Here is a 12,717-nt window from a genome sequence, read left to right on the forward strand (position 1 = left end):
ACCATGGGTGACATAGCTCGACGTCAATAACAGAAGCCAAACTATTCGAGAAGAAGAAACAAATTAAAAATAAAATGATGAAATCTTGAATCAACACCTTATATCTTATTTTTTCACTGATCATTGTCATATTTCTTCCCTCTTTTATATATTTTACAATTCTTTCGATCTATTTATAAAAAACCAGCAACATAAATGTGTTTGAAAAAAGAAGAAATTATAGGCAGACATTAAAAATGGAGGGAAAGGAAAAATAAATAAATAAAGAAGGCCTTCTCTTGGGTTTACACAAATAAAGAAGGGTATTGTAGTATTTTGATAAGCATTAGGGAGTTTAAAAGAATAAATCAATTATGTCAGGGAGTTGGAACACAAGTTTCCTGGCATAGGGACTGATGACACAGTTAGAAAGACTGTTAGAGAGTTAAAGCTAATTTACCGTTCTTATAATCGATTATTGTCATTGTTATTGTTTGCATATGCACAAGTTGTTGTTTATATATAGTTTGTTTTTTAACTAAAAACAACAAAAATAGAGAATAAAATAAATAAATATAAAATTAATGTTATTTAAATAAATATTCATCAAATAAAATAATAAATAAAAAACTAGATATATTCATAATTAAATAATCATTAAAAAGACAAACAAAAAAGACAGTGACCATTGTGTCGTAGCAAAAAGCCCCCCTCGTAGTCGTAGATAATATGTTACTATAGAAATAATAAACCGATAAAAGTGTCAGGATTTGTTATTATAATTATAATTATAATAAATAAAAACAAGAGTGTCGAGATTTTGCTCATTTGTTTTTTAATCGGATCTAAAAAATGTGTGGCACTGCATCTCGACATTAATACCAAATTATTTTAACTTATAATTTTCAATAACTGCATTAAAACATTATTGATTTTTTTTAAATTTATTTGACATGTAATGTAATATAGACATTTCTTTAGATAAGACCATTGATCACTCCAATAATCTATATGAAGAACAAATGCACTATAGCGTGTCCAATGCAGATTCACCATATTTTTAGAACTTATAATCCCCAGCAGCTAATATTATACTGTCATCATCGTTAAATAATAAGCTTATTACGTTTGCGTACCCAGGCATCCAAATTGCTTGTGTTGAATCTTTTCTTTATTCCAAATTTGTTATGATTCAAATAAAGTGCGGATTTTCTATTCAAAATAGAGTGCTGATTCCAGAGACAGGTGTCTTTTTGCTTATCAAAAGATGTCTGCTCTTCCTGGTTTTTACAACACAAAAGACAGACCACGAGGAATCAAGGAAAAAATATTTGAGTAATGCTCCAAGCTCTCTACTTTCTACCTTCTTCAGCAAATAATAAACTAAATCAAAAGGTCAACACTGTGGAGAAGAAATGAGATCCAACTTCTGCGGTGCTCTAAATATTCCATTTGTTGATTTTTTATCCTCCTTTAAGTCAAGATGACAACGAGAATCCTTGTTCAAAACACCGTGTTCGAGTATCTTGCATAACACGATGTAGCAAGGAAGGATTACTCGTGACAACAGCATCCACATGCTCAAGCAACATCTTCTTCATTGACTCCTCATCATCCACCGTCCACCCGTAAACCTTCTTATTTCTCCTGTTTTCAATAGCAACAAGAAATAATACGCTACACTTTTATGACCAAATTATAAAATCTTCTTCTTCCTCATTAATGACCTTACCCATGGAGGATTCCCACAACTTTTTCATCAATTAAATGATGGTAAACACCAACAACCTCGGCATTTCTCATCCTCAATAAATTTGTTCTAGTACCAGTGAGTAGATCCATCATCACAATGTAGCCTACCTACACAACCATGATAGAAACAAAAACCAATGAAATTTACTATCATATGCTATAATGACTATTGTCCACAAGGTTAGCAAATCAAAAGTAGATTTTGAATGGAATAAAACCAGCAGAAGTTAAAGATAAGGTTATGGCAAGTATCAAACACTTTTCACTCGGTATAATTAATACAAGTCACAGCAAAATTAACACACGTTACATGATAAAAAACCTAAAAATGAAAAATCCATCTGCCACATCCCTATGTCAAACTTGCAACCACAGGAAACACAAGAACGGTTCACCATTTCACCTCAGTCAACCAAGCATAGCCCCTTCACTGCAGCAGACATCTAAACACAAACAAGATCTGCAGCTAAAAAATTCTCAATGTGGTGATAAATATCTCTAGCATACCCAATCCCAGTCTGTACGTTACAAGGGTCAAACAGAGATTTCGCAAACTCATTTGCCTCTATCAGATCATCAAGCTAACCTCCAGATTTTACTATGCACTGATAGGCAAAAGACTCGGAAAAAGTTACACTGGAAAATTATTTTTCAAGTTCATAATCACAGGATATAACTATATAAGATTAGACATGGAATTAAATCAAAATAGGAGAAATGCGAGAGTTAAACCAACTTTTACCTTAACATTCATTGATAATCTAATTATATCCCTCACTAGGCTGTCGCTTTTGGCCCATACGATGCAATTCTTACACTTAGTTCTTTCAACCTGCAGAAGTACGGGGAGAACCTCATTTCATTTATATTTGCAACAATAGACATGAAAAAAAATAGTACAGTTGTTTATATCACAGCAATTACTAATAAAATCATCAATATAAGATAAAAAGGGGAAGAAAAACTGTGGAATAAATAATGATATAACTTTTGTTTTAAAAAAAGTAGGGACCAAATTGAAAATCACCAAGTAAATGAAAAGGTCCCAATTGTAACATGCAAACAATATAGTTAGGTAGACATAGTAAAAGCAATAAGTTCAAATTATCAACAAAATATAGAAATCTAGCAGTATTCACAGAAAGCTTCATATTCTAGCTTCTTTACAGGAACTGCAAGTTTATTATGTAACAATTCTAACGGCAGTTTCCCCAATTTCACATAGAAACATTTCTCCAAATAATTTCTTCCATTTTTACTCCCTTCATCTGGAATGAAACCAATTTAAGTTCCTCAAAATTTTCAAACAACTTCTATTTTTCTTTCGGAAAATTTGGTTGGAGCCATTGACCTTTGGACATCTTGTAAATTCCATGGTACGACATTGACCAAAATTTGCAAGTGTCTGGTCAAATTTACTTTCCACAATTAGTATTGGTAACTAAGGAAAAAGAGAAGTCTGAAATAATCACCAGTTAAGCAGTACAATTAACTTACAACAGAAATGATATCTTTTGCAAGTTCTTTTTCGTATATAGGAGGCCCCACCTTAGCATCAAGGATCACCAGCCGAACAGACCCTGATATCAACTAATGCATCGATGACAGGAGTGGAAGATAATTAGATTATATCGTCGATAAAAATATTATGCAAGGTTTGCTACTTGATTCAATTTCAACTGATCATTTGCAGTAGGCAATATCTGAAAGCTGATTCTAAAGGTACAGAACGGCCTAACATGTAGATTGCAGCATACTTTTACTTGCAATTATGATGGAATATAAACTGTTTCACTTCATATAAATTCATTTCTTCTGGAACCTATACCCCCGCGCTGTTTAGAGAGAAAGAGATAGAGCTATGAGACATGCCTTCAATGCTTCTTCCAGAGTTGGAATATTTACATCATGAAACTTCGATGAATGCTGATGGTTGGAAACAAGCCCTCTGATCTACGATCACAAAGTAAACACGATCTAGAACTAGATTAGAATTTAAATATTTTATCCACTACAAATATTTTTAATCCAGCCAAAGCCATTGATCTCACCTCCTTCATGCTCAAATAACCAACTTTAGACGTATTGTTTCCAGATATTTGCTGCAGTTCCCTGCCTGCTACATGTGAGAAACAACTTTCCAGACTACTTGAACCAAAATTTTCTTGACAACAAGAAGTAGTGAATCTCAGAAAAACGTGAAAATTACAATACAATTTATGTCAAATAACTCCATTCTGAATTGATTGCATGAAGCTCAGATTTTTCTAATTTTCATGAAAGAAGTTCGGAAATGCCATTGTCAGAAGCCTTCCATTTTCTATGTTACAGGATTTCAAGAGAAACTACAGATGAGATAAGTAGATAACACAACATTACGCAGAACTCGTCTGTTAGGTGAGATGGGCCATCTTTATTTAATGGTGATTGGAATAATGCAAATGTAAATAATGCAATTTGTCAATAAACCGTGTCAAATTTGGTTGGTGGCTGAAAAAAACGAAAATCGCATCCTTTGTTCATACGGGAGGATTGCACCTATAAATAAGTGCATCATTTGCATTGTAATATCATCCTATCAGAAGCTTTTTGAAGCATCCTAAAATGAGTTTTTTTTTCTTGAGCGTTGAGAGGTTCTCTTGTGTGAGTTTGAGAAAATATATTTTCGGTTATACTCGGGGTTGAGATCGTGAGATATTGATCGTTTTGTTGTAAACACATGTAAAATTTCTTCCTATTATAAAGATTTGCAGTAGCTCCATGGATGTAGCCTACATTGGGTGAACAACCTAATTTTTTGTGATCTCGTTGATTATTTTATTCCGCAATTTTGGTATTACATTATTATCGTAATCGTCATCACTTCGGCATAATTACCCAACAACTGATATCAGAGCCTTGCTATAAAATTTCTTTGAATTCTGAGTATGTTTTATGGTTGTAGCTTTTTTTTATCTTCCACATCAGAAAAGATTTTTTAGATTTTTTGCTAAAGGCTAGAGAAGCGATAGCCAGATATGATGGATGGGACCGGGAATCAATAAGTTCGATGGGCCATATTTTTTGTTTTGGCGGTTACAGATTAGAGATTATCTGTATAGCAAGAAGTTGTATCAACTTTTATCAGGAAACAAACCGGAAAAGATGGAGAGTGATCACTGGGAGATCCTTGACCGACGTGTGTTAGGTGTAATACGATTGACCCTAACGAATGTGGCACATAACGTGGCGGAGGCACAAACTACAGAAGAGATGATGTCCATTTTATCGGACATGTACGAGAAGCCATCAGCAAACAACAAAGTACATCTTATGAAAAAGTTATTCAACTTGAAAATGAGAGAAGATCATTTGGTGGCTAAACACATCAATGAGTTCAATACAATTGTTTCTCAGCAAACATCGGTTGAAATTAATTTCAAATGATGAGATTCGTGCACTTATTCTTTTGGCATCTTTCCCAAATGTTTGGGAACCAATACGGGCAACGGTCAACAACTCTGTTGGAAAAAGAAAGCTATAATTCAATGATGTCATATATCAAATTATTGCTGAACAAGTCCGCATGATGGATTCGGATGAAGGAATATCATCGAGATCTGCTCTAAATCTCGATATCAGAGGAAGGGAAGGAGTGACGAAAAGAGTTTTAACCGATGGCATGGTAGGTCCAAGTCAAGAAATGGAAAAGACAAAAGCAACTTTGAAAAGAATTTGAAGTGCTGGAGTTGTAGTGAAACTGGTCACTTGAAAAAGAACTGCAAATCAACAAAGAATAATGCAAATGTTGTTATTGAGGACGTACACGGTGCTATGTTACTATCCATGGAAAGCCCGATTGGTTCTTGGGTTATGAACTCAGGAGCTTCGTTCAAATACATCGCAGGCGATCATGAAAAAGTTTTCCTGGTTGATGGAAAATGTTTGAAATAGTTGGTATGTGTGATGTACGAATGAAGACAGCTCGACGATGAATGCCATAATGTTATATTTGGTGATGGTTCCTGGAAAGTAAACAAAGGAGACATGATTGTTGCTCGAGGAAAGAAAACTGAGACTAATTATATGACTTCCTGTTGCAGAGATACATTAGCAGCCGTGGATTCTGAAGCTAATTCAAGTCTATGACATTTTACGCTTGGGTATATGAGTGAGAAGGGAATGAAGATGCTGGTATCAAACGGGAAGCTACCATAATTAAAGATTGTTGAACACAAGCTAAGTGAAAGTTGTATCTTTGCAGAAAAATATGAGCTTTTCAAAGTGCGGTGGTAGAGAACCGAAAGCAGCAAAGTTGGAGCTGGTACATACTGATGTACGAGGATTGAGGACTATCTCATGTGATATCTTTTGGAGACTCAAGATACTATGTCACATTTATCGACTATTCAAGCCGGAAATTTTAGGTTTATTTTCTGAAAAATAAATATAATGTTTATGAGAACTTTAAAAATTGGAAAGTCGTGGTTGATAATGAGACCAACTCGAAGATAAAGTACTTACGATCTGACAATGAGACCAACTCGAAGGTAAAGTGCTTAAGATCTGATAATGGTGGTGAATACGAAGATGATGAGTTTAAGAAATATTGTGCACAACCATTCTTGGTACACCTCAACAGAATAGCGTAGCTGAAGGATGAACAAGACCTTGAATCAACGTGCTAGGAGCATGAGACTGCACTCTGGATTACCGAAATCATTCTGGCTAATGTTTTTAACACTGCGGCATATATGATTAATAAAGGACCTTCGGTACCGCTTGACTACAGAATACCCGAAGAGGTATGGAACGACAAAAAAATAAACTTTTCTTTCTCGAAAGTATTTGGATATTTATGCTATGTTCATATTGACTCAGCTTGCAAAACAAATCTTGATCTGAAATAAAAGAAGTGTTTCTTTATTGGTTACAGCGTTCTAAATGGTGGTCGAGGCGCAGTAGGCGGCCCTCGACCGCGCCGCCTATGCATGAGGCAGCTGTTTTAGGCGACCCAAGCTATACGGTGGTGGGTAGGAGGTCGAGGCGGGTGGAGGCGGTGAACAGGCGGGCCAGGTGAGGCAATCAACATTTTTAAGTTGTAGTGAACAAATTTTAAAAACCCAGACAAACTCAACTAATTTTAAAACTCAAAACCCTAGTTATTTAAATCACACCCCACTTTCTTTTTTTAAACTTTTGGTTCTCCCTCCGTCTCAATATCAACCACTAAGCCCACCACACAAATTGTTTGCCGCCTCCGCCTGCCGCCCGCCGCCGCCGCAAGAAGTTTTAGGTTAGGCATTGTATATTTTACTATTTAACATACTTTTTGTGATTATATTGCATGATTACATATGATTATCTATAAAAAATTACTTAAAAAAATTCAACCGCCGAGGCGGTAGGGAGACACCGACCGCTCTACCCTCGCCTCCCGCCATTTACAACATTGATTGGTTATTGTGATAATGAGTTATCGTTTTTGGGATGACCAAAATCGGAATATCATTCGGAGTAGAGATATAATCTTCATATTGTACAAGGACAAGTCAAGCATTGGAGCTAGAGATGAATGTCCTAAAGTCAACAAGACTGATGAAGTGCCATTGATAGATATTCATGTGAATTAATCGAAAAGCAGTAACCATGAAGATGAAGAAGCAACTACAAAAGATGATGACCAACAAACTACAATGATTGAACTCAAGAGATCTTCAAGAACAATTAGACTACCTGAGATATACTTCTTTGCATTTCACTATATTTTGCTAACAGACAAAGGCAAATCAGAGACCTATGAAAAGGCAATGCAAAATGTTGATCAACCGAGTAGGAGTAAGCCATGGAAGATGAGATTCATTGTCATCCAACCAGACGTGGGAGTTGACAAAACTTTAGCAAGGCAAAAAGGCATTACATAATAAGTCGGTGTATCATTTAAAAGAAGTACATGACAAGACTTGTTGTAAAAGATTTTCAACAAAAGGAAGACATTGATTACACTGAGATTTTCTCTCCAGTTGTTAAGTTAACCATTATCAGGACTGTAGGATTAGTGGCAAAAGAAGATTTATATCTGGAGCGGTTAGATGTAAAGACGGCGTTTCTTTATGGTGACCTAGATGAAGAAATTTATATGAAGTAGCCACAGAGCTTTGAAGTACGGGGAAAAGAGAAAATGATGTGCAAACTTCAAAGAGCTTGTATGGTCTCAAACAAGCTCCAAGACAGTGGTACAAGAAGTTTGATGGATTCATGAGTAACAATGGTTTCCTGAAGTGTCAAGCTGATCACTGTTGTTATGTGAAGAAGTTTGATGGTTCTTATATCATTCTATTGCTATATGTAGATGATATGTTGATAGCAGGAGCTTATCTGGAGGAGAATGATAAACTTAAAAAAGAATTATCAAAAGAATTTGCTACTGAAGGATTTGGGTGCTGCAAAGCAAATCCTTGGACAAATCAAATTCTTGGAATGAGGATCTTAAGCGATCGAGTGAATGAAATCTTGAAGTTATCTCAAGAAGAGTACGTGAAAAAGGTCATTAGCAAATTTAACATGGATGAACTAAAGCTGTGAGTACTCCTTTGGCTAGTCATCTTAAACTAACCAAAGCACAATCACCATCGACGGAGCAGGAGCAGGACATGAGCAGGAGCAGGAACAGGAGCAGGAGAAGGCTCATATGAACAAAGTTCCTTATACTTCTGCTGTCGGAAGCCTCATGTATGTTATGGTGTGAACTAGACCAGACATAGCACATGCAGTGGAACTTGCGAGCAGGTTTATGAGCAATCCAGGAAAACAACACTGAGAAATAGTTAAACGCATTCTGAGATACTTGAAAGGTAATACTAATTTATCTATATGCATCAGAAGGTCAAATTTGGGCTTACAAGGTTTTGTCGATGCCGACATGGATGGTGGCCTGGATGGTAGAAAAAGTACCACTGGGTATGATTCATATTAGGTGGTACGACAATAAAATGAATATCTAAATTGTAAAAGATAGTTGCGCTTTCGACTACTAAAGCTGAGTATGTTGCAGCTACAGAAGCTAGCAAGGAGATGATATGGTTGAAATCATTTCTGGAGGAATTAAGTCAAAAGCTTGAGGGGAGCACATTATTCTATGACAGTCAGAGTGCTATTCATTTAGCAAAAAATCTTGTTTATCATACTAGGACAAAGCATGTACAGATTCGAGATATTGTTTCATAAGATCGGTACTGGAAGATGAAGTCTTGATGCTTGAGAAGATTCCAGGAAAGTAAGAATCTTGTTGATATGCTCGCAAAGGCTATGATAATTGACAAACAGAAGTTATGTTCAACTTCAGTTGAACTCTATACATAAATGAGGAGATATGAGCTGCTACATTAATGGTGTGAAGACATGATCGAAATCAAGTCTTCAAGTGGTTACAATGTTAGATGAGATGAGTCGCCTTATTGGAAGATTGCAAATGTAAACGATGCATTTTGTCAACAAACCGCGTCAAATTTGGTTGGTGGCTGCAAAAAAGGAAAATTGCTTCCTTTGGTTACACGGGAGGATTGCGCCTATAAATAAGTGCATCATTTGCATTGTAATATCATCTCATCGAAAATTTTTTTAAGCATCCTAAAGTAGAGAGAGTAAAAGAAAATAAAAGAGTTTTTTTTTTTTTACCGTTGACAGGTTCCTTGTGTGAGTTAGAGAAAATATTTTCTTGGTAATACTCGGGGTTGAAATCGTGAGAAATTGAGTGTTTTGTTGGAAACACATGTAAAATTTCTTCATGTTATAAAGATTTGCAGTATCTCCGTGGACATAATCTATATTGAGGAACCACGTAAATCTTGGTGCTTTTGTTGATTATTTTATTCCGTAATTTTGGTATTATATTATCATCGTGATTGTCAGAAACGGTTAGAAGCCTTCCATTTTTTCTATGTTAGAGGATTTCAACAGAAACTACAGATGAGATAAGTAGATAACACAGCATTAGGCAGAACTCGTCAGCATTGAAGGAACAATGTAATAACTTGTTTCACGTAATAGAGAATGGTCAACGGAAAATTACAGTGATTTAAAAAAGTTGAGGTATACCTGTCATGAAGAGCAAATAATACCCCATCTGAAGAACGGGACACATCGACCTCGATGCAATCTACTTGAGAACTTAAAGCAATACGATATGCATCTATCTGGCACAAACAAGACCACAGAAAGCTGAAGCACACGGAAAAGTGATGAAATAGATGGACATTTTGGGCCAGGGGCAAGGTTGGCCACTGATCCTAGTCTGATTTGACATGATATAAAACAGTAATCTACTCCCCTTAAATTATGGGTCAGTAAAATTACACAGACCATTAATGCAAATGTAGAATGAGAGGGTACCGTGTTAGGGAAGGCCCTCGTTGAGTCGCCTCCATGAGCACAAACTAAAGGAGGGTTTTTCATCCAGCTGCACTTTCGCAGGTGTATCTGCACGTACATGACAAGAATAGATTATCAATAAAATTGTAAAAAAAAAGTGTGACCTTACCTGTTGGAGGGTGAAATGGAAGTAAAGAGGAGGAAGAATGGCAATAACAACAAGGGCCATGATTAGAAATCTCAAGATCTTTCTTCGCCACCTCGAGGAGATCACTCTTGCCATCGCTTTTTTCTTTCTCAAATTCAGATCCTGTGTAATTGTGTCGTCTTCTTTACTTAGCAGGGAAGAGAACCACATAATCAATCAATTGCCATTACGCTTAGTTTATTTAGACAATTTTGAAGTAAAGTATAATTAAAATGAAATAATAGAATGTAGATAAATAATATTGAGGTAATATAATAAATTATTATTTTGTTTTTAATAATTCATAATATTTGATTATTGATAAGCAGGTTTGATTTAATTGATTACATTTGAGGTAATATAATAAATAATTATTTATTTTAGATTTAAAAATGTGTGTTACAAGTTTTAGATATTTTGATCAATTTTTACTCATGTATTAAGAAAATAAACGCATGGCATGGACGTTTGGAGTTTCAGGTTTCATCACCACAAATTCCAATCCAATCCGATCAATACTCTTTTCGGTATGAATTTTGATTCTATATCACTGCCTTTGGAAAATGACTTCTCATTTTTTTAACTTCACGGCAGCAAAATGTATTGGGATATCAGGGAAATAAACGAGATAACATCGCAGCGGAACATCATAAATGATATCAACAATAAATAAGATGGACATCAATATTTATAGTAGTTCACCCCAATATTGGGCTACGTCCACTCTAAACCTCTCAAGGAGATCACTTCTTTATTAATAACAAAGAAGACAAGAGAATTGAGAATACAAAGTATTTCACTCAGAACACTCTGTTTTAACACTCACTTTCTCTCCACTAATCCTATTCTTTCCAAGGATAAACACTACTTAAGAAATCTCACACTAAATCCTTTATCTCACTTCTACACTTATGATTGTAGATGAGAGGATTTTGTGTTTTGGTGTGATTTTGAAATGAAGAATGGATGGGTGAAGTTTAGGGAAAAAACAAAAATTAAAACCTCATTGCTTACATAATCAAACCAATCATTTTTGACTAATCTCAAACCATGTGTTAATTATGTTGTTGAATTCAAATATGGCTTGCTTGAATATTAGCAATTCTCCCCCTCAAGCATATTTTGTGAATTCGATCAAACCTGCAACAGCTCTACAGTATTCCAACTTCCATTTCGGCAATGTCTTGGTCATCATATCAGATCCATTTTCATCCGTGTGAATCTTCTCAAGCTTCAACAACTTCTTCTCCAATACATATCGTATCCAATGATAACGAACATCAATATGCTTTGATCTTGAATGCATTGAAGGATTCTTTCCAAGATGAATTGCACTTCTAACTGTCACATAACAACTTGTATTGATCTTGCACAAAACTTAATTCCTCCAAAAACCCTTTCATCTATAACATTTCCTTGCATGCCTCAGTTGCTGCAATGAACTTCGCTTCAGTGGTTGACAATGCTACACATTTTTGCAACTTTGACTGCCATGACACAGCTCCCCCTACGAATGTAATCAAGTATCTTGATGTGGATTTTCGGGAGTCAACATCTCCTGCCATATCTGCATCTGTGTAGCCTATAAGCTCAAGTCTGGATCCTCCAAAACTCAATCTATATTTAGAGATTCCACGTAGATATCTGAATATCCATTTTACTGCAGCCCAATGTTCCTTTCCCGGTTTTGAAAGGAATCTACTCACTACACCTACTGAATGAGCTAAATCCGGCCGAGTACATACCATGGCATACATCAGAATTCCAACAGCTGAAGCATATGGAACACTTTTCATTTCTTCTTCCTCATCCTCTGTAATAGGACTCTGCTTTGAGTTCAACTTGAAGTGGTTGGCAAGAGGACATCCAACCGCTTTGGCCTGGTCCATGTTGAACCTTTGAAGTACTTTCTCAATATACTTCTCCTGCGACAACCAGGTCTTCTTGGCATACCTATCTCGATGGATTTCCATGCCAATAATTCTTTTTGCTGGCCCCAAGTCTTTCATAGAAAAAGTCTTGCTTAGTTGCTTCTTTAGGCCTTTGATTTCAGAAGCATCTTTGCCAACAATCAACATATCATCTACATAGAGTAGAAGCACCATCAAATCATCATCAGAGGTATCTTTGACAAACACACAATGGTCTGCAGTGGTTTTCTTGAATCCCTGTTGAGTTATCACCGATTCAAACTTCTTGTACCACTGTCTTGGTGCTTGCTTGAGACGTACAAACTCTTCTTTAATCTGCACATGAGGTCCTCTTTCCCCTTCTCTTCAAACCCCTCTGGTTGCTCCATGTAGATTTCTTCCTCCAAATCCCCATGAAGGAATGCGGTCTTGACATCCATTTGTTCCACCTCCAGATCAAGCTCAGCTGCTAACCCTAGCACAATCCGGATGGATGTCATCTTCACCACAGGTGAAAATATTTCTTCAAAGTCGACCCCG

The 12,717-nt window shown here is 36.0% G+C and overlaps 1 protein-coding gene across 1 annotated transcript; it reads right to left on the reverse strand.

Annotated features, from left to right (window-relative positions):
* Nucleotides 1-1,447: 1,447 nt before the first annotated feature.
* LOC142522552 (glycerophosphodiester phosphodiesterase GDPD4) lies at nucleotides 1,448-10,456 on the reverse strand. The gene is made up of 9 exons (XM_075626001.1): nucleotides 10,250-10,456; nucleotides 10,102-10,188; nucleotides 9,808-9,905; nucleotides 3,783-3,843; nucleotides 3,604-3,684; nucleotides 3,229-3,321; nucleotides 2,474-2,563; nucleotides 1,712-1,839; nucleotides 1,448-1,626 (listed from the first exon to the last, which is right to left on the reverse strand). Exons 1-9 carry the CDS (start codon nucleotides 10,436-10,438, stop codon nucleotides 1,458-1,460), a joined length of 996 nt encoding a protein of 331 aa, XP_075482116.1. The 5' UTR covers nucleotides 10,439-10,456; the 3' UTR covers nucleotides 1,448-1,457.
* Nucleotides 10,457-12,717: the final 2,261 nt, after the last annotated feature.

This window comes from Primulina tabacum, chromosome 13 (assembly GCF_025594145.1).
Source record: "Primulina tabacum isolate GXHZ01 chromosome 13, ASM2559414v2, whole genome shotgun sequence".
Lineage (NCBI taxonomy): Eukaryota > Viridiplantae > Streptophyta > Magnoliopsida > Lamiales > Gesneriaceae > Primulina > Primulina tabacum.

Bases quoted from the DNA above. Each gene is read 5' to 3' on its own strand.
- LOC142522552 (XM_075626001.1), bottom strand. From the start codon at position 10,438: ATGTGGTTCTCTTCCCTGCTAAGTAAAGAAGACGACACAATTACACAG. The intron at 9,906-10,101 runs GTACCCTCTCAT...TGTTTGTGCCAG, and splicing joins CGAGGGCCTTCCCTAACACG to ATAGATGCATATCGTATTGC. The intron at 3,322-3,603 runs GCATGTCTCATA...TCGATGCATTAG, and splicing joins CTCTGGAAGAAGCATTGAAG to TTGATATCAGGGTCTGTTCG.